This window comes from Lissotriton vulgaris, chromosome 4_1 (assembly GCF_964263255.1).
Source record: "Lissotriton vulgaris chromosome 4_1, aLisVul1.2, whole genome shotgun sequence".
NCBI classification, from domain to species: domain Eukaryota; kingdom Metazoa; phylum Chordata; class Amphibia; order Caudata; family Salamandridae; genus Lissotriton; species Lissotriton vulgaris.
In genome coordinates this window covers 1,967,086,521-1,967,109,496 of record NC_141691.1, presented here as the reverse complement: position 1 = coordinate 1,967,109,496, position 22,976 = coordinate 1,967,086,521, and the positions used below count along the sequence as shown (strand labels likewise).

General features: G+C 45.4%; 1 protein-coding gene across 3 annotated transcripts in view; it reads left to right on the top strand.

Annotated features, from left to right (window-relative positions):
• TSNARE1 (t-SNARE domain containing 1) overlaps positions 1-22,976 on the top strand; it is a 1,291,163-nt gene that overhangs the window by 592,895 nt on the left and 675,292 nt on the right. For all 3 annotated transcript variants that reach the window (XM_086966282.1, XM_086966284.1, XM_086966281.1), the window contains one exon: positions 16,192-16,261. In XM_086966282.1, coding sequence (XP_086822408.1) covers positions 16,192-16,261 — 70 coding nt within the window. The remainder of the gene's footprint in view (positions 1-16,191; positions 16,262-22,976) is intronic.

The following is a 22,976-nucleotide window of genomic DNA, read 5'->3' as shown; positions in this document are numbered from 1 at the left end:
CAACTGTTCCCTGCAACAAGGGCTCATCCCAGACTCCCTCAAGATTGGGCAAGTCACGCCTATACTCAAGAAACCCACAGCTGACCCGGCCGACCTAAACAACTATCGTCCTGTCACCAATATCACCACTCTAGCAAAACTGTTAGAAAAATGCGTGCAACTCCAACTCACAAAACACATTGAGCAGTTTGACCTCCTCAACTCTCACCAATCCGGATTCAGAGCAAAGCATAGCACGGAAACGGCCATGACACACATAATAGATGATGCCCTCCAAATCCTTGATCACAATGAGTCTTGCCTCCTCATCCTTCTTGACCTTTCTTCAGCATTTGATACGGTCAAACACGAGAATCTACTGGAGCTCCTAAATACCAGAATGGGCATATCCGGGACTGTTCTCAAATGGTTCACGTCCTTTCTGCACAACCGTTCTCAGAGGTTCAAGATCAACAACGCATTGTCCTCGCCTGTGCCAGTAACACTGGGCGTCCCGCAAGGTTCCTCCCTATCCCCCACATTGTTCAACCTCGTCATGGAACCACTCACCACCTTGCTTCAATCTTCTAAGGTACATTTACATATGTACGCCGATGACACTCAGCTCTACCTCAAGCTTCAATCCCCTGAAGACATCAAACTGTTGAATGCCACACTAAGAAACACCCAAGCTTGGCTGGCCGACAATCACCTCAAACTAAATGCTCTGAAAACTGAGTTCCTTCTGATCTCTCCTCCTGCGAAAAAGGCCATCACCCAAAGCTGGCTCAATCATCTAACCGCACTCAATGTCCAACCCACCATCGTGGACTCAGCGAAATCCCTTGGCATCACACTGGACTGCAATCTCGACATGCAACAGCATATTAGCATAGCAACTAAAGGAGCCAACTTCCAAATCAACACGTTGAGAAAACTCAAACCCTTCCTTCCACCCAAGGACTTCCAAACTGTGGTACAAGCCTTAGTCATTCCTCGCATAGACTACGGAATTGTGGCTCTCAGCGGGCTCCCCCTGACAACAACGGCTCCCCTAAGAGCCTCCCTGAACGCGGCCGCGAGACTCATCACTGGCTCAAGAAAACACTCGCATATATCCTCTGACTTAAAAGCCCTGAACTGGCTGCCTATTGAAGCCAGAATTCAGTTGAAAATTGCCTGTATGACACACTCGGCCGTACACCACAAGGCACCCAACTACCTCTCTCATAAGTTGACCATATCAGGAGGCTCAAGATCCAACAGAAGCACAAACACTCTCCTCCTGAAACCACGGAGATTCCGGAAGGAAAAAACATACAAACGCTCCTTCTCTGGAATGGCACCTAGGATCTGGAATGCACTCCCGCCAGAAACCAGGCTTATCCCGTCCACTATACTCTTCAAGAAAGAGGTGAAGGCCATCCTTATGGCTAAATACACCTAAACACTATTGATACTGGAACAATAACAGTATTTGGCTCCCACATTATCGGCCTCAATAACCTGCAACGCACCCACTACTGACTAATGCTTTGCTTTCAACATTGTGTTTACTCACCCTCTGGGGTGCTATAATCTTATCCGCTTAGACATTGTACTGCTTCCATATTATTGTTTCTTGATTGTTATTACTCTGTATACTCTTGAATGATTGATACCCTATTTTTGCAACTCACTGTCTACGGAATCTCATATTGATTTAAGAGTCTTGTTTATCCTACCTACTGTTTCTGTAAAGCGCTCTGATATCTGCAAAGATCTTGTTCGCGCTGTATAAAACTTTAAAAATAAATAAATAAATAAATAAAATCAGCTTTAAGATTATACACTGATCCTGAGAGAACATTAATGTATTCTCTGAACCAGTTCCCTGATTGGTCACTTGACACTGTTCAGCAATTCCTAAAGAACTGTGAATCAGACTCTCCCATTGACCCAGTTCCTATATATATATATATATATATATATATATATATATATATATATATATATATATATATATATATATATATATATATATATATATATATATATATATATATATATATATATATATATATATATATATATAAAACCTCCGTTCTCCTGCCACAATCACCTCTGACCTGATCGCGCTGGAAACAGACACGGACCACACTTGGATGCTGGTTAGTTGCGTTTATTCAGCTGTCGCCATAACGTTTCGGCTGAAAAGCCTTGATCACATGACAGCGTAACCTTGTTTTTTTGACATATTTAAAGTGCACAGTGCTCATTAGTGATTGGTTCTTTTCAAATTTTACATACATTGGGTAAACACCGATGATGGACTTACACATCACATTGAACCGATATATACACGTATTTACAATGATTGTTTACTGTTATTTGCGGTCCACTCTCCTTTAATATTGGGATAAATCCCTAAATATTTTTGAACAATTCCGGGTTAAATCCCATTGTGTGTATACAAAAATATATATATTTTTTCACATTTCCACGATGTTGCCATACTCAATGCAATTCTGGGTTAAATCCCAATATCAGTCTTTTTTCCATTACTGTGATTAGGAATCATTTTAAACACTACAATTTAATTACCTTTTTTCCTTTTTGCATTATATGTGTTCTTACCCGTACCCCTTAAAAAGTGCTCCTGTGCAAAACAGTGTTTAAAAACTATGTAAACTAGGGCTATACCTTGTAAATTTTAGCAATTAATTTCAATGTTATAAGTTGTGGAGCCAACCGTGTTTACTCCTACATTCTACATCACACAACAAGTATATTTAAGTTTGTCTTTTTATCATTAATGTTCCCAGTTACATGACTCCTCATGATCATTTTCCTCAGGTTGTTAACTTCAGTACTATCTATCAGTAAATATGGTCCTCCCACTTCTTACTCAATTATCACATGTATTAAGTTGCATTGGTGACTATGATAGTTGCCCAACTAACTCTGTGTAAAATTCATTATTTACAATTGATATTTTGATCATCTATATACAACTACATCTAATTACAAATACGTATAACCAATTTCAAAAATATACATCTATATATTGCTCATTTCTAATTCATATATATACATCCTATTTACACATTCATTTTGTTGACACTCTTTTATTTCTCTCGCTTGGGCATTTTTATCATTTATTGTCCCTAATTATGCAAACATGTATACAGATCCTCTGTCAGGTTCAGACCTACAGGCTGTTTACTGTTAAGCTTGAGTATGTAGTTGGTTTCCATTTTACGTAGCTTGTTTTCCCTATTGCCTCCCCTCCTGCTCGCACTTACAGCATCCACCACCCAGTATTTAAGGTCCTTGTTATTGCTCTGGTGTTGACTTTTAAAATGCCTCGCCACGGGATAGGTGTTATCCTGCGTGGTTATCGCCCTCAAATGCTGCAATATTCTTTTATGCACAGGAAGCTTCGTGCTTCCCACATATTGCCGTTTGCAGGGGCATTCAAGGACGTAAACGGCATAGTCCGTTTTACAAGTCAGGACTTTAGTGATGCGATGCTCTTGGTCACTAAATCCGTCCTTGTACACTTTTTTGTTCACTCCATGAACACATGCTTTGCAGGTTTTGCACCTGAAAAAGCCTTGATTGTTCTGGTACCAAGAACTACTGTCGATAATTTCTGGGCAAGTTACCACCAATCTTTGTCTCATGTTGGGAGCTTTACTGAAGGTTATGGAGGCTTTCTTAGGGAGATCTTGCCCTATTAAGGGGTCACTGCTGACTATTGGCCAATTTTTGTTGATAATTTTACGTACTGCCTGATGTTGATTACAGTACCCCACTATTATGCGGAAAGGTTCTGTCTGTTTGTTGTGGTCAGGGTTGAGTACAGGTTCATTGTTTGATGCCTCAGCCGAGGTCTCTCTGATGCCTAATAAATCCTTACGGTCCTTGACCATGGATTTTCTGATAGCCTGTTGGATGACCCCTTTGCTGTAACCTCGCTCCATGAACCGCTTAGCACATTCATCTTGTGCTTTTAGCAGTTCATTGGGTTCACTACACAGCCTGCGTATCCTTAGCATCTCACCATACGGAATGCTCCGTATTAGATGGGCAGGGTGAGTGCTGCTGGCGTGTAGGATCGTATTCCCTGCTGTTGTTTTGCGGAATAACCTGCTTGCTAGTTTGTTCTCACAGGTGTAAATTTCTATATCCAAGAAAGGGATCTTAATCTGGCTCATTATATAGGTAAAGTTAATGTTTAACTCATTCTCATTTAGATTTTCAATGAATCTTTCCGCATCTCCCTGCGGCCCTCTCCACACTACAAACAGATCGTCTATAAAACGATACCATGATACAATGTTTTCTTTCATTTCTTTTTCAAAGTTGATTTCGAGGACCAGTTCTTCCCAAGCCCCCATGTGTAAACATGCCACGCTCGGTGAAAAACTGGCCCCCATTGCCACCCCCTGACATTGTCGGTAAAGAAGATTGTTAAATATGAAGACATTGTGTTCAAGGCAGTAAGTCAACATAATTAGCAACATTTCAGTGTGTTCTTTACAGTCAGCAGATCTTCTAGATAGATAGTATTTGACCGCATTTATACAATCTAGATGTTTTATACTTGTATACAAGGAACTTACGTCTAGTGCCAACAGCCAGTCTCCCGGTTGCCAATCAATATTGCACATTTTACCAAGGAAATCACTTGAGTCCCGGATATATGAATCCAAGTTTTTCACAAAGGTTTGTAGAAATTGATCTATATATACCGATGTATTTTCAAGCAGTCCCCCCATTGCGTTGATAATGGGTCTCCCCGGGGGTTCTTCACGGTCTTTGTGCACTTTTGGAATGAAGTAAATACATGGCATCACTGGATGGTCCACCTTTAAGTACCTGTATTCTGCTTCCGATATGAGATTCCTCCTTCTCCACTTTGACAACCAGCCGTGGTATTCAATCTGCCATCCTTTGACTGTTGTCATGTTCACTCTCTCATAATGTTCTCGATTATTGAGTTGCTTAAGTGCTTCTTTTTCATACATTTCCTTGGTGAGCAGGACTACGTTGCCTCCCTTATCACTTGGCCGAACTACTATGTTTTTGTCCTTGCTTAGTTTTGTTATTAGCTTTTCATAATCCTTGGTATGTTCGTTATTTTTGTAGCGTTCCTTGTTTATGCGCTTTTGCAATTCCTTGAGATCATTAGTCACATTTTCATGGAAGATATCTATTCCATCTCGTGGTAGTATCGGGCAAAACGTTGATGGGGGTTTCAGCTTAGTTAACCCCGTTTCGCCCTCTTTCTGCTTCCTTCTTGTTCCACCAAAAATATCTGGCATAGGCGGTTGCGTTTCTTCGCCCTCATTATTCCATAAGTCCTTCATCTCCTGTGTTAGAGTGCCTTGTTCATCGTCCTGGGTGTTCTCTCCCCTCTTTTGCCTTTGCTTATGGTATTTTTTGAGTTTTAATTTTCTTACCGCTTTATATATGTCTGTCCGTGTTTTGGCATAATCAAGATTGGATCTGGGGGCGAACGACAGTCCAAGCTGTAGGATTTTTTCCTCTTTCTGTGTTAGATCCATTTTGGTTAGATTGATCACTGTGTTATCTTGCGGGGTTATTGTTTCTTGTCCCATTTGCCCCGGCCTCTCCATGTGGCTTGATTTGATTTGCCTCCGCTGCCTTGCCCTCCTCCTCTTCCTCGAGATGTAGTTCTTCCTGCTTCGCTGTAATTTTTTCGCGTCCCAGGTCTTAATGATTGCAGTCTGTTTTGGCATAAAAAAACAATTTCTTCACCAGGAGAGGGTCTTTTTTGTTGTGTTTCCCCATTTATCTCTCTTTGTTCTGACTCTGATCCGCTCCCACCCTCAGAGCTGAAATCTGACATTGTTGAGTCAGTCTGGTCTTTTCGTGTTTTTGCTTGAGACGCCCTGGGTTGTTTATTTGCCTGACTTTTGCCTGCTGACGCATTGCGTAAAGAGTCATATCGTTTAGAAAATGTGAAAATTTGTCCTAGTTAATAATCCCTACGATCTCTTTGGAACTTGTAGGTTTTGCGGTCTATAATTTTTTCCTCCTCTTTTTTCAACCTGGTTTTCATTTCTTTTAGTAATTTCTCTTTCTCATCTTCCGGACCCATTCCCTCCAATTCCTCATAAATGCTGGATATTTCCTCTAATAATCGAGCTCTGTCGATATCCGCATACTTTATCAGGACTAGGACCTGCTGTCTTGATGCTTCTAGGTTTATCTCGGCCCACTCCTTCATTAGGTCCGGGTTCGGATTTTCGTAACTGGGAGCCGTTAGGATGCGTAAACCACGCGGTATCCTCCTAACTTCAATGTAGCTTTGTAGGGATTTTGACTCCCACCATTTGCTCTGTTCCTGACGGGATTTCTTTTCAAGTGTTTTTATTTTATCAGTCAGGGATATGTTTTTAGAGCTGCTGGCCGCCTGTTCTTGTGTCTCGCTAGCCGGTTTTACCACTTGCTTGTCCGAGAACATTGTACTTGCCCTTGCTTCTCGTTCTCTTACGCTGTCGGCAGACATTTTATTGCGCTGATAATGATATGTGCGGGCGTCGCGTTACTCTGTGGCTATTTGAACTTCCCTCCACAGGTAACCCCGCGCATCCGTGCCTTCCTCCCACCGGTACCTTGATTGTTTCTTGCCGCGTAGTCCTCTGTCCTTGCTCCTGAACTCGTGCACTTCCTTACTGTGCCGCTTCCGGGAGGACTGGACTTACGTCTCCAATCTTCGTACTCCAGGGGGGTCCGACGCTAATCTCCTTTGCCAGAAGCCACAAACAGAATCCGAGAGAAACCTCAGACCGGATATCACTTCGCGTCGACCAGTCAGCTTTTTCCTCTCAAGCTGACTTTCGGAAGGGGTCCGTGTTGAGCCGTGTGATATCGTAAACGGCTGCACATATGGAAAACCTCCGTTCTCCTGCCACAATCACCTCTGACCTGATCGCGCTGGAAACAGACACGGACCACACTTGGATGCTGGTTAGTTGCGTTTATATATATATATATCACAATTCTACATATGGAAATCCCAGAACTTGGAAAGATTGTTCTTTAGATTGTTAATCTTTCCGTGAGTTCAAGGATAGTCCCAGTGAACTCAAACTAGAGGTAGTCAAACCCTTTTAAAGAAGTCTAATCTAAATCCTGAAATGATGCCCAATTATCGGCCTAGTACCCTTCTACCAGCTACAACAAAAATAATCTGAAAGCTCAGCACCTAAGCAGTTATAAACTTTCCTTGAGCAACGTTGTGTTCTCGATGACGCACACATGTGTTATCATTCAAATAAAAGCACTGACTCTGCATTATAGTAGCGTTCATGTATAACGTTTACCTGTCAACCGACACCAACATGAGTGCTCTTATTGTGTTGGAACGGTGGCACCATTTGACACCATTGACCATAATACTCTGATCATAGACTTTCTAGTTGTGGCACTGCCGGAATTGCTCTGTCATGGTTCTCTTTTTTTCTTGGTAGACCAATCCTAGAGAGGTGTTACAAACATTCATATTACCTCACTTCCGCTATAAATACTGGTGCTTCTGTGGAATCCATCGTTTCCCCATTACTATTTCAATGTGTATGTCCTACACAATGCACACTTAATTAGAAGTTTTGGATGGAAATTCCTTGCATATCCAGATGATACGGTATTTATATTCTGTCTGAAAAGGACTAATGCTAATCCCGATACTCTAAAAGGTTGTCTTAGTGTCGTCAAAAGCTGGAGGGCAACAATTAGTTGAAACTTCAAATGAAGAAAGCTTGGTTATTAGTGGTAAGAAACGATTATTCTGCTTTATCTCTCTTGCCATCCACCCACGGCTTTTTACCTCAGCCATGATCCAATGTTAAAAGCCTTGTTATTGAAGTAAAGTTCAAATTCAAGATGCACTCTCAGTCTGTGATTCAGTCTCCTCCTGTACTCTACATAAGCACAAGGAAAGACAAATCCTTTCTTCCCTCTCTCTGGAGGGTCGAAGAACATCAGCGGCTGCTATAATAGGCTCCCTATGTAACTAATGTACCTCACTCTGTCTTAGTATATACAATCACAGAGACTTCAAACAATTCAAAATCAAGCCTCCGGGCTAGTGGTTTTAGTTCCCCATTACGCTACAGTGAAATCTGTCTCAAGAAATTACATTGATAGCCCAATTCTAAGAGAATTAATTGAAAACCCTTCTATCTGATGCATAAAGGTCTGTTTGGAAAGTCCCCTCATTTCCAGAGAGCCAAATTGAGAAGGTTTGATCCCACATGTGATCTTTGATCAGCTTCACTAGACCAAGCAGTATCACATTGTTTTAACAAATCCTCCTAAAATGGGAAATACTTTCCCTGCTGGCTTCCCAGTTAAAAATGACCTCCTCTTAACTTCCATTCAGGAAGAAACTCAAAACTTTTTGTTTCATGCAATAGCCACTGTTGAGTAAATATGGACTTCCTTAATGTTTCACCACCAGGAGACCGTAGTGTTAATGTTGTGCTATAGAAGTACTGTAACTAAAGTAAATTAGCAAGGGCTGACATTTTGAATTGCTGATGTCTGTGGATCGAATTAAGTTGGTTGAAACTTGAATAAGCAACAGAGTTTAGGACGCTGAAAGAATTCAACATCACAGCGATCAGTTTCTGAATTTGAAAGCTTAAATGCTGCTACCATTTAAGCTGATCTTCTTGGATAAAGTTATCAAGTACGAGTTCCCATTGATTGATGCCTGCAATCATCATGGATGTCAAGACAAATACTAGACCATAATACCTCAAACATTATATTTTGGACACCAAAAATGCATTCTGGCCTTGCTCCTGTCCTTTTCCTCATTACAAAGTTGGCTCTGGCTTAAAATGTATTTGCCTGACCCAGTCGGGCAAATCCTATTTCTACATTCGGGTGATATAGTGGGGTCTGCAGATTTGAGGAACACTACCGTTGAAAGAATGAGAATAAACCCAGTTCTAAAATTACTGAAACAACGTGTGTCAAGTTTGTTTAGGACAAAATCTGAGCAGTATAAAGTGCTGATCTGATCACTGTAATCCCCCAAACTTCTCTATGGTTCACCTGCACATCTTCGATGCTAGATCAATGAATGCTATAATAATGTGTAGTATCCCTAGTTTCAGCAGGCCAGTTGTATGTGCATCCAGATGTTGCAAGAATACCATGGTTGATGTTCTGTATGGAATAGGACAGTGAGATAAAATATGAGATAAAGTAACCCAACATACATTATAAGGATATTGCAAATCACAGGGGAGTTCCCTGACCATATTTCAGAGTTCTTTTATAAGGTCCTGGAATTTCGAGGTGACTTGAACTATCCTTTTAATGTACTGCAGAGGGTATTTTCCACATAATAAATGGTACCACTATGACCCTTTCCATAAAACGCTTAAATATTTGATGCCTTGCTTCTTCTATTTGGAATAGACAGTACAATTGTAGACATGAAAAATAAAAGCAACATTAAACACACCAAAAAGGAGGAGGTGGAGGAGTGTGGCTCAATGGTTAGAGCGGCAGACCCTGATGCAGAGTTCTGGCCAGGGACCAGGGTTTGATCCCCGCCTCAGTGGGGTCTCGGGCTCAATTTCCTCGGACCTGTTAATTCTCGCCTCGGTGCCTATTCTAATCATGGGCCCCACGCTGCAACTCTGGGCAAAAGCTTGCTTAGCCTCCACACCGGCCCCAACAGCGCTAAGGATGCCTGGCTTCACCCTGGGGGTGCCCAGGAGTGGACACTTCACAGGAAAAGCCAGGAGGGGTTCCACAGCGGTATGAGTATCAGCGCCAGGAAGCCGCATAGACGACACCGCAAGGTGACGTCTGGTGACAGTGCGCTCTATAAGTACCATGACATTTACATTTACATTTACCAAAAAGCAGTTAGTAATTTGTTGCATTGGGTTGTTAAAATCGGTGTAATGTGTCACATTTAAAAAATGCTGGCACTCAAACGATGCAGAAAAAAGATTCTATTTTTCCCTTAATCATCTTTAGTGCGCAAAAAATAAACATATTGCTGTAAATATCTTGTTTCTTCTCATCACTCTGTGTATTAGAAAAAACAGATAATAAGAATTGAATTACATTTCGTTTTAGTTTTTAAAGTTCAGCTTCAATGATGCTGCGAGACCTCCCTTGCCCCTTAACTGCTAAGTATTGTGACGTTAGAACTCAACCATAATAACTAATTACAGTTGAGCAGCATCATTTCTTTATTACAAGGGACTGGCAATGGCACAATTCACACCTTGTATGGAATTTTGAGACAGGCGTTTATACAAGGATATCTGATGAGACCTCGAACGGCATGATTCCTTACCTTGGAATATCCCAGGCATCAGGCTGGATCCATAAGACTTTTCCTTTAGGAATATCCTTGCACGGCAGTATGTGTCGTCGGTCGCCTACGTGTTGCTTAATAGATGTTGGTCTCAGCGGAAAGGACGTCTGTCATTTATATAGACGCCACATCGGTGCGCTGACATCAGTCTTTGAAGGAGTGGTCCCTAAAGCTGCTTGTGATCCGGCTTTCGACTCCACGCCATTCACCCAGGAGGTCTCATTTCCGGTCAAGAGGAAGGTCTGGGCACTGCACCAGGAGCCATAAGTCGTCCTCCTCCTCCCTCTTGAAGTCTTATGGTCGGTCAGGTAAAAGGCATAAGAAAAAAAGGAAGTTGAAGCGTGGTTCCAGTTCTCCCCATCCGTTGGCCAACATGACGGAGGATGCTCGTTCGGCGCTCAGTTCTGCGCTTCCCTGCCTTTCTTGGAGCCGGAGCCGCCCCCAACCAGCTGAAAGAATTCTATGACTCCATGTGCCTCCAATTTGGGTGACTTGATCATCCTGGTGAGCTCCATCAGGTTCCGTGCCGGTGGCTCTGGCGCCAAGGCTCTGTAAGGAATCCGGTGGTGGATCTGGACCAGTGCCGGTCGTACTTGTGTGACTTTACCCGGCGCCGACCCCCGCACCGAGACTTCCGACGTCACCAGCCCTATTCTTATCCCTGGTGACCCAGAGCCGGATCAGCGCCTATCGACACAGATTCCGGTGCCCTTGGGTCATAGGTCGGTTCCGCAGACTTAATTTGGGGGCCTAGCAATGGAAGAAGATTGGGTGGGTTGCAGGACCCTTTACAAGACCAGCCTGAGCACGAAATGGACTGGTATGAGAATTGAATAATGCCAGTGGACTGATACCTCCACAGATTCTGGCCTGCTTTCTCCCCCTACTGTGGCTACAGAGGAGATAGCTTAATATACTATGCTTGTGAGAAGGGCAGCCGAGGTCCTGGACCGTCCATTTCCTTTGGTGGAAGTCAAGGCGAACATCTTGACAGATGTCTGCAGCCATGTGCCTCCTCCTCGGAAAGCCTGCTGCCTTTTAACAAGGCTTTGACTGATGTCCTTTTGGGAGCCTGGACAAACCCAGCTCAGGGGCTCCTGTGAATAGGACAGTCAACCGCCATCATCTCCCTGCACCGTGCAATCCAAACTTCCTCACCACCCACCATACCCCGAGAGCGCTTGGTGGTCCAGGCCTCTTCCTCGTAAGGCACGTTCCCTTCCGCACCCCCGGACAGGAAATCCAAAAGGTTGGATAGTTGGGGCAAGAAGATTTTTTCTACCAGCAGCCTTGGGTCAGTGAACACTGCATGCCTATTGGGCCGTTTCAGCCACTGCTTGTGGGAAACGGTTGTGCAAGTGCTGCCACAGGTCTTGGTTGATCCTGGGCCAATATTCTCCTAAGCGGTATCAGACAGGAGTGATGCAGCAGAAGTTCCCCATTTGTTGTGGGCTTCACACCACCGACTCACTGGACAGAATAATGTCCTCGACATGGCTGTTCAATGCCATGCCTGGCTCAGGACTTCTGACTTTTCTGGGGACTTCCAGGCTTCCCTTACTGACATGCTCTTTGATGACACCCGTCTCTTTGGCTTTAAGGCAGACATGGCCACGGGGCACTTTAAGGTCTCGCAGGATATGGCCAAGTCTTTGGGCCTTTCGGAGAGCACCCGTCCCCAGTCTGTTTTTTGCCCTTTTCGTAGCCCGGGCAGGGGTTTTAAGCTGCACAAGCCATATACTAGCCACAAGACCGCGCAAGTTCAGCAAGCTCTTTGCTGAGGTGGGCGTAGCTTCTTTTGACCATGTGGGTGAGGCAGCTAGAGGTCCAGTCGGTTCACTTTACCCCCTGCCGCCTCAAAACCTTCCCAGTCCGGCCATTCAAAATCATGTGCAGACGGTTGGTGGCAGGATCAGCCATCACCACCACCACTGGAAAAATCATCTCATCGGACAAGTGTGTTCTTCAGATAGTCCAAAGGGGCTACTCCCTCCCCTTTTGGACTACCCCTCCCTCCATGCCTCCGACTTACGGCTGGCTGACGAAGGACCACCTGAACTTGGACTCTCTTGGCCAAGAGAGCCAGAGAAAGGGGTCTGGGGCCAGAAGTAGGCTGCTGTTGCTATTCTCACTACTTCCTGGTCCTGAAAAGGGCAGGGGCCTTCGTCCTTTTCTAGATCTGCTAGCCCTCAACTACTTCCTCAAAAAGGAAAAATTCAAAATGCTCACTCTGGCTTAGGTCTCATCTGCCCTGGAGACTGTTTTGTAGCGTCAGCGATGTGTGGTTCATGGTAGGCCACAGGCACTTTCAGTTCACAGTACTCCCATTGGGCGTTACCAGCACCCCTCGGGTGTTCACCAAGGTGATGACGGTGGTCGCAGCTTATCAGCGCAGATCAGGGGTGCCAGTCTAACACCTATCTTGACGACTGGCTGATGAAGGCGCGCTCACTCCAGACTGTCCTCTCCCACCTCCAGAATACCGAAAATCTCCTCCTTAAGCTGGGGTTCAATATTAACATGCTGGAGTACCACTTGACTCCCCTGTCAGGCGCTCCCTTTAATTAGAGCTGTTGTGGACACAGTGCTGTTTCATGCCTATCTTCCAGAGTGGCAAGTTCAGAATATTCAGGCTATGATAACAATGTTTCACCCTATATCCTGGATTTCTGAGAGACTGACTCTGGGACTGCTTGGCCTCTTAGCCTCAGGGCCTCCTGCATCCTGCGAATGACACATTCCAGAATGCATATGCAGGCTCTGCAGTGGGACCTGAAATTCTACTGGGCACAGCATCAAGGGAATCTCTCCGACATGGTCCATATCTTGAAAGGAACTGCACAGTATCTGCAGTTGTTGCTGACCAACTGTGATTGGGTCAGAGACAGACGCCTCTCCTTTCCCTAACCAGATCACACAGTAGTGACAGAAGCTTTACTCCTGGGATGGGGCAGCCATCTAGGAGGGGTGGAGATCAGAGAATTCTGGTCTCTGGCGGAATACGGACTCCACATCCTCTTGTTGGCGCTCCGAGAGATTTGCTTTGCATTGAAAGCTTTTCTTCCTTCCATCAGAAAGGGAAAGCTGGTTTAGGTGTTCATGGACAATATTACAGCCATGCGTTACTGCAACAAGCGGGGTGGGGTCGTTAAACCCTTTGTCAAGAGGCTCTGCAACTCTGGACATGGCTGAAACAGCAGGGCATTTCCCTGGTTGTTTAACACCTGGCAGGTTCCCTGAACGCCACAGTAGACAAACTCAGCTGTCCATGTCTAGCAGATCACGAATGGTGTTTCCATCCAGAAGTGGTGGAAGGTCTCTTTCAGAAGTGGGGAGTTGTTTAGATCTGTTCGCCTCAGCCGAGAACACGCAACGTCAGATTTGCGTGCGGGAGTTTCCAAGGTGGCACTCGCTCAGCATTGTTTTTCATCTAGAGTGGAGATCCGGCCTCCTGTACGCCTTTCTGCCAATACCACTCTTGCCAAGAGTTCTCAAATAGATCAGGAGCGACCGGGCCCAAGTCATTGTTGTGGCTCCAGACTGGGCACGGAGAGTCTGGTATCCCAAACTTCTCCAACTGAGCATCGCACCTCCAATCAGGCTCCCCCTTCAGGAGTATCTACTTCTGGAGGAAACTCTACGCATTCTTGAATAGAGATTGAGCGGCTGCAGTTGACAGCATTCAATCTTCCTTGCAAAGTCTTGATGTGATCTTGGCAGCCAGGCGTCCCTCTAACAAGATTGTGTACACCTGCTGGTGGCTGAAAATGTTAAAATATTTGAGAGAACGGTCTATTGATCCTCTTAGTGCTTCCCTCTCTCAAGTCCTTCTCTTTATTTTGACTCTTGCTCAGCAGGGCTCTCCGTGGAAACTCCTAAAGGGTACCTTTTGGTCTTTTCTGCTTTCTTGAGGCTGCCATACCAACCCTCTTTATTTAAATCCCCAATTGTACACAGATTTCTTAAGGGGCTTGTACATATTTTCTCTCCTGCCCCATTCATCGAGCCTCAGTGGGACCTTAATTTGGTTTTCACCTTCCTGATGTGTGCTCTGTTTGAACCTCTGGACAACTGCCCCCTCTGGCTGCTTTTCATCAAAACACCCTTTTTAGTGGCAGTAACTTCTGCCAGGAGAGTGAGCAAATAGCAGGCTGTCATCCAAGCCACCTTACCTGACTATCTTCCCTGATAAGCTGGTGCTTTGCACTAGGACCTTTTTCTTACCGAAACAGGTAACACCATTCCACGTGGGCCATTCAGTCACCTTGCCTGCTTTCTATGCTCCTCCTCACCACTCTAAAGAGGAGGAGTGACTCCACAATCTGGACCCAAAAAGAGCGTTGTCGTTCTACCTTGACTGCACTAAAGACTTCTGGGTGGACAACCAACTCATAATGGGACACATTGGATCAAAGAAAGATTGTGCGGAGCGGAAGAGGACTATCTCGCGATGGGTCATTCTCTGCATCAAAATGTGCTGCACTCTGGCCAAGAAACAGCCTCCTGAAGGCTTAAGAGTTCATTCCACCTGGGCTAAGGCTGCGGCCACCGCGTTGCAACGTCGTTTTACAATCCTTAACATTTTTCAGGCAACAATGTGGACATCACTGCAATTGCTCACTAAGCTTTACTGCCTGGACTGTCAAATCTGCAGGGATGGCTTTTTTGGCCACTCTGTCCTGCAGGACTTCCTGATCTAAATTTGTCTGCAGTCCCTCCTCCGGGGATTGACTCGCAGGGGTATCTATTCTAAAGTAAAGAATCTGCGGCTATTTGTCTTTGTCAGATGGACATGTTAATTATCTTCTGTAACGCCTTATCTGGTAGAGACATAAACGAGCCACAGATTAGTTACTGACTTTCCCATCCTCCCTGCAATGTGGATAGGTTTTTAGGGTCAGGGCTGATCCCTTTTAGTGCCTTAGTTGTTCTAAACACACCACTGTCAGCGCACTTGATGGCCTTGTGCTACTGGCGCGGAAAAAAGTAACTAACGTCAGCGGACCGAGGTGGTGCCTACATAGGTGACGCAGATGTCACTTCCAGCGCGAACGATGCCGATGACTCCACTCTGAACCGACCAATGCCGCCTACCAGCACACCAGGGTATTGCTTGAACAAAAGTCTTCCGGATCCAGCCTGATGCCTTGAATATTCTAAGGTAAGGAATCTGTGGCTAGATTACGTCTCTACCAGATAAATAAGTAACTTGTCCTACAAGCCTCCATGTATTAAAATAAACTGAAATTGAGTGCAGGGTCTCTGCATTAAAAAAAAATCTTTCTGATGCAGAAGCGCACCAGTCCCACACATCTGGTAGAAAAATCCTACGGATTTGCCAGTTTGTGAGTGGTTTACTATTATCTTCCCGAGCCAAGGGGTCAGTTGTGGCTTTTTGGGCAGCTTATTCCGACTTCCAAAAGTGAGAAGTACTGCAACATCTAAATCGCACTTTGTTTTGAACAAAGAGAGTGGGACATGGATTAAACTGAACCTTTTTGAATACTAACAAAAATAACGTTAATTATGAAAGATGACAGTTTGGTATGTGTCTAACTATCAGAGCACAACAGAGCAGTTTGAAAAGCCTCAGATGGAAAGGAGTGCCCTTCAAGAAGGGGAATCGAGCCCTTCAGGTAAAATAAAACAAAATGGCAGCCTTCCAAGAGGTCCTCGCACCCTCAGGAAATCAAGCAGGGAGTAAGAACAATATCCGGTCACGGCTTTCCCTGACAGCTGTGACAAACATACACTTGTCCCTGATTTCATTATTTGCAGAAGTATGATGGAAAAGGTCGCATTGCTTTATTTAGTGCAACAGCCTGTCAGCTCATTCTGTCTCCTCTTCACAGTGACGTCCTTGGAAAGAAGCTTGCGGTCCCTTGGGACGCCCAACGACACCCAGGAGCTGCGCGACGGCCTGTGAGTGCCCTTTCATCTACTTACCTTCGGGGTCATTTTTCTCGTCAATAGTTTTGTTGCAAATCGTGGTTTGTGAATGCATAGCACTGGTAATGCTGTTCCACCAGAATGTGAATCCGTTGTGTCCCACATTAAAAGGGGAGCCACTCCCACAATGCACTTCGCATATTCACCCATTGTGGCCACGCAGTCTGGTTGTCCTTAATTAGGTGGAATCTGGGTCGGACTGGCCTGTAGGACAATCTGGCAATGTCTGAGAAGTCCGTATATGGCCAGGTTTCTGTCCGTTTGTGGGCCTGTTTTATGGTCTGGGGGTATGTTTTTTCTGTTGATTTCCCTCATATTCCCACAAATCTTGCTTCCAAGAATCACAAATGCATGCAGTCTCCTATACCTTGCAATACACATATACAGTGTGTCTTTCAGGTTCAAAACTGCCCTGAATTGCAAATGTGGGCAGTTTTTTTTTAGTTATCTAATTTTCTAACAGGGTCACATTTATTTTGGCGCCCAGGCGAATTTTCTGTCCTAGTCTAACACAGAATGGAATTAGCAAGGTGTAATTATAGAGAAGCCGGTGAATGACCTCTTAGGTGTGCAAAAGTCTGATTGTAGGCAACATGGACAGGGGCTCGCTGACCCGCACTACTATCCCTCAAAGTACCATCATTTTAACTTTGTGCCATGCCTGATACTTCTCACTGTTGCCCATGTCTCTTTACCTGTCCTCCTGCTCACTCTGTCCCCTCTTGCCTCGCTCCCTATTATAGTCTCTGTTCCCCCAGACACTGTAACCTCGCCTGCTCCCTCCCTGCTTGCTGGTCCAGCACTTTCAACCTGCTTCCTCAATGCCCCATCACTCTGTTTAAGGAGATTCTAGCGTTTTAGAGAGACTACTGCATACTCAATCCTTCTGTTGTGACCTCTACTTTCCTCTGTGTCCATCTCTTGTTCACCTCTCCCGAGCATTCTGGCCCATGAGCAGACCCTAGGGGAGACACAAAGCTCTAAGAAACTAAAAATGTAACACAGTAACATGTAGTCTAGGAGGTAAATAAACATGCATTTGCATAGTAATAATATGGATTCGAAATTCTACACAGAAATGCGTGTTCTACTTTTGTATGAATGTATTCTTAGGTAACCCAGTAACCACTTAAACTTAAGTACTTGAGCAATAAACCATTACCTAGTTGTTACCATAGTTACGAAGACGGCCTAACAAGCAGTTAATGCAGTTGCATTAACCTCACATGAATTCACTTTTTTTTAGGTCTCGCCTAGACGAAAGCAAAAGCAAAGCTTTTGCTGTCTATGCGAGACAACTTATGTTGCCACTTTTCTGGGAATATACTGCATCTAATGGGCCGTGCGCTTCCTTTAGTCAGTTTCACTTTGATGCCTGCACTTTCAAAGTGAAATGAAACAATGTGTCTGGTAGTTGTTCATGTGGAGTGCCTTCTGACCTCGTGAGCGCGCCTTGACTGCATCTAATGTGTGTGGCTTTTTTTTTCAACGTGGCCCGGGCGCTTGCTTCAGTCAGTTTCACTTTTAAGGTGCAGGCGTCAATTTATTTATTTATTTATTTGTGGTTTTGTATAGCGCTAGAATCACTCCAACAGGCGTATCTCTGCGCTTTTGACCGGTAACTCCACGAATTTATTGATGTACTGTGAGATGTTTAGATTTGATTTTTAAATAAAATGGTTTTTAGTTGCTTACGAAATGTTAGATGTTCACTACATTGTCGTAAGGTCAGAGGCAGTTTGTTCCACATCTTTGGTCCTAGAGTGGATAGAGCTCTACCTCCATGCCTGGCCTTTTTGACATGGGGGACCACAAGTAAAAGGTTGGTACTTGATCTGAGGGACCGCGCTGGGACATAAGAAACAAATCTCCGTTCGAGATAAGTAGGTCCCTGTCCGTTCAGACACTTGTGGATTAAGCAACAGATTTTAAATTTGGCCCTTTGTCTGACTGGGAGCCAATGCAGTTGCTCAAGAAGGGGTTTGGAGGGAGTTCTCGGAGGGGCATTCAGAACAAGGCGAGCTGCCGTGTTCTGAATGACCTGCAGTTTGTCTAGCACTCCTTCATTGGCTGAGATTAGCAGACCGTTGCAGTAGTCTATCCGACTCAGTACAAGTGCTTGCACCAAGGTTTTTCTCACTGAGTTAGGTAGAAGCGGGAAGACCTTGCGAAGCAGGCCAATGGTGTGGAAGCATATCCCTGCTATGTAACTGGTATGCTGTTTAAGAGACAGATCTTGGTCCAGTCGAATGCCCAAGTTCTTCACAATCTTCTTGGGTTCAGGGACAGCCCCCAGCTCAGCAGGCCACCAATCTGGAGTCCAGAGTATCTTAGCTTCTCCAAACAGCCTGATCTCTGTCTTGCTGACATTGCATTGGAGGTAGTTGGAGGACATCCAATGTGCTACTGCTTTCATGCCAGCTGAAAAAGAGTTCTTAACTTCGGCGGAAAGAGATTTGAAGGGAAACAGGAGTTGAGTGTCGTCTGCGTAGGATACGGGGACAAATCCGTATCTACGCAACACTCCTGCCAGGGGGGCCACGTAGATATTGAAGAGTGTAGGGCTCAGACATGAGCCCTGTGGCACCCCCTTAGAAATCTCAATTTCCGCTGAGCGATATGTACCCATGGTGACTCTCTGGGTACGATCAGCTAAGAAACTCTTTAGCCATTCCAGGGCTTTGTTCTTAAGGCCAGCGCTCGACAACCGTTGGATTAAGATGGAATGAGATACGGTGTCGAACGCTGCCGATAGATCTAAAAGAACCAAGATGACTGATAGGCCCCTGTCCTGGTAGGCATGGAGATCATCAGTAACAGACAGCAAGGTGGATTCAGTACTGTATTTGGGGCGGAATCCAGATTGGGACTCATCCAAGGCATGAACTTGTTCAATATGTCTAGATAGATGTTGATTGACATATTTTTCTGTGACTTTCCCCAAGAAAGGAAGTAGAGAAATGGGTCTTAAGTTTGTCAAGTCAGACCATGGTAGGGCGGTGTTCTTCCTCAAAGGTCTGACAAGAGCTCGCTTCCATTCTTTGGGGACAGTGCCTGAGATGAGTGAAAGGTTCACTAGTTCTGTAATCAGTAGGCTAAGGTGTTCATCCAAAGTGGGTATTAATCTGGCTGGTATAGCATCCTCTGGGCTGCCACTTTTGATTTGTTTCATAAGTCGTGATATTTCTTGAGATGAAACAGGGGGAAAGATATCCAGAGATTGTGAGTCTGGTGTGGGGTCAAGGAGGGTAGGTAAGGGGTTCACCGGGGTAATAGTTGAGGCCTGATTGGTATGTAAAATCTTATCGTAGATTTTGTCTATTTTGTTGGTGAAGAAACATGAAATCTCATCACACAACTGTTGGGACGAAGTATCAGGAGCTTCACATGCTGTTGGTTTAGCAAATGTCTGTACTATTTGAAAGAGAACTCGAGGGGAGTTTCCAGCTTCTTGTATTTGGGTAGCAATATGTGCTTTACGCGCGCAACGAATTGCTTTATGATAGGAGGATAAAGCGCTCCAATATTTTTCTTTGTCTCCTAGAAGATGGGATGTTCTCCAAATTTTCTCTAGTTTCCTGGCTCCTTGTTTGAGAGTTCTTAATTTATCGGAGAACCAGACTTCTTGCTTCCTAATTGGCTTGGATTTAAAAAGTTTTAATGGAGCAATTCTGTCTATAGCTTTCCTGATTTCATCATCAACTTTCTTGAGAGCTGCTTCAGTGTCATTTAAATGTCGTATTGTGGGAGGGTTAAAATTATCTTTAAAAGTGGAATTGGTGACTTTGTGCCACTGTCTACGGACGCAAGGTAGTGTGCTGTGGTGCGTGGGTTTATGTGCCTGGGGGGGGGTTATAAATTCCACAACGAAATGATCGGTCCAGCTCACCTGAAAGGCAGGTGGGCATGAAATCGCGTGGACATTCGAGAAAACTAAGTCCAAGGTATGACCAGCCTGATGCGTGGGTCCTTTGTTCTTTAATATCAGACCTAGCATTGATAGATCTGTTATCAATGATTGAGCATCATTGCAGTCGTGTTTCTCACCATGGACGTTAAAATCTCCGACTAATGTGAACTCCCCATCATTATTTATGTGTGGGGCAAGTAATTCAATTAGAATGTTGGAGAAATTTTTGTAGGTGCCAGGTGGCCTGTAAACTAGGGCACCTTTATAGTTTTCCTTAGAGGACTGTATCTTAAAAATCAGGATTTCTATATCGGGGGAACAAAATGCTTCCAAGATTGTTGCTTTTAATTCATCTTTGTATGCTACAGCAATCCCGCCACCAATTTTTATAGGGCGGTCCAGTCGCAGTAATTTGTAGTTACATGGAATTGCAAGAGTGATGGCCGGTGTGCAATGTGGTTTGAGCCATGTTTCAGTAAGAAAACACAGCTCCGGTTGACTAGAGGATATCATATCCCATACCTCCACCGTGTGTTTTGATAGGGACCTTATATTGCATAAGATGTTTTTCCTCCCTCGCGGGGCGGTAACTACGGCAGGCGATGGCGTGGGTATCAACAAATCCTCATAATGTATACACGGAGTCACAGTGTGAACAGTCGTAAATTGTGCACAACAGGATTTGCAGGAAAAGGGGCCTACCACCTCTAGATGGGTGGGGCTCCAATGGGTCTGGTACTTGTTTTATTTCCATTTAATGCTCTTTGGAACAACAATTTTATATTACTTGTGTGTATTACCACTGGCCAGAATTTCAAAGACTTATATTCACGCAGGTGAAATAATACTATTGTGATTAGGGCCGATTTTTGGAGTCTGACCGTTCAGAGTGCAGAGTGGAGCTTCAGAGTGGAGCTTCAGAGTGGAGCTTCAGAGTGGAGCTTCAGAGTGGAGCTTCAGAGTGGAGCTTCAGAGTGGAGCTTCAGAGTGGAGCTTCAGAGTGCAGAGTGGAGCTTCAGAGTGGAGCTTCAGAGTGCAGAGTGGAGCTTCAGAGTGGAGCTTCAGAGTGCAGAGTGGAGCTTCAGAGTGGAGCTTCAGAGTGCAGAGTGGAGCTTCAGAGTGGAGCTTCAGAGTGCAGAGTGGAGCTTCAGAGTGGAGCTTCAGAGTGGAGCTTCAGAGTGGAGCTTCAGAGTGGAGCTTCAGAGTGGAGCTTCAGAGTGGAGCTTCAGAGTGGAGCTGCAGAGTGGAGCTGCAGAGTGGAGCTGCAGAGTGGAGCTTCAGAGTGCAGAGTGGAGCTTCCGAGTGGAGCTTCCGAGTGGAGCTTCAGAGTGGAGCTTCAGAGTGCAGAGTGGAGCTTCAGAGTGGAGCTTCAGAGTGCAGAGTGGAGCTTCAGAGTGGAGCTTCAGAGTGCAGAGTGGAGCTTCCGAGTGGAGCTTCAGAGTGGAGCTTCAGAGTGCAGAGTGGAGCTTCAGAGTGGAGCTTCAGAGTGGAGCTTCAGAGTGGAGCTTCCGAGTGGAGCTTCCGAGTGCAGAGTGGAGCTTCAGAGTGGAGCTTCAGAGTGCAGAGTGGAGCTTCAGAGTGGAGCTTCAGAGTGCAGAGTGGAGCTTCAGAGTAGAGCTTCAGAGTGGAGCTTCAGAGTGCAGAGTGGAGCTTCAGAGTGGAGCTTCAGAGTGGAGCTTCAGAGTGCAGAGTGGAGCTTCAGAGTGGAGCTTCAGAGTGGAGCTTCCGAGTGGAGCTTCAGAGTGGAGCGTGGAGCTTCAGAGTGGAGCTTCCGAGTGGAGCTTCAGAGTGCAGAGTGGAGCTTCAGAGTGGAGCTTCCGAGTGGAGCTTCCGAGTGGAGCTTCAGAGTGCAGAGTGGAGCTTCAGAGTGGAGCTTCCGAGTGGAGCTTCCGAGTGGAGCTTCCGAGTGGAGCTTCCGAGTGGAGCTTCCGAGTGCAGAGTGGAGCTTCAGAGTGGAGCTTCAGAGTGCAGAGTGGAGCTTCAGAGTAGAGCTTCAGAGTGGAGCTTCAGAGTGCAGAGTGGAGCTTCAGAGTAGAGCTTCAGAGTGGAGCTTCAGAGTGCAGAGTGGAGCTTCAGAGTAGAGCTTCAGAGTGGAGCTTCAGAGTGCAGAGTGGAGCTTCAGAGTAGAGCTTCAGAGTGGAGCTTCAGAGTGCAGAGTGGAGCTTCAGAGTAGAGCTTCAGAGTGGAGCTTCAGAGTGCAGAGTGGAGCTTCAGAGTGGAGCTTCAGAGTGCAGAGTGGAGCTTCAGAGTGGAGCTTCAGAGTGCAGAGTGGAGCTTCAGAGTAGAGCTTCAGAGTGCAGAGTGGAGCTTCAGAGTAGAGCTTCAGAGTGCAGAGTGGAGCTTCAGAATCGAGCTTCAGAGTGGAGCTTCAGAGTGGAGCTTCAGAGTGGAGCTTCAGAGTGGAGCTTCAGAGTGGAGCTTCAGAGTGGAGCTTCAGAGTGGAGCTTCAGAGTGGAGCTTCAGAGTGGAGCTTCAGAGTGGAGCTTCAGAGTGGAGCTTCAGAGTGGAGCTTCAGAGTGGAGCTTCAGAGTGGAGCTTCAGAGTGGAGCTTCAGAGTGCAGAGTGGAGCTTCAGAGTGGAGCTTCAGAGTGCAGAGTGGAGCTTCAGAGTGGAGCTTCAGAGTGCAGAGTGGAGCTTCAGAGTGGAGCTTCAGAGTGCAGAGTGGAGCTTCCGAGTGGAGCATCAGAGTGCAGAGTGGAGCTTCAGAGTAGAGCTTCAGAGTGGAGCTTCAGAGTGCAGAGTGGAGCTTCAGAGTAGAGCTTCAGAGTGGAGCTTCAG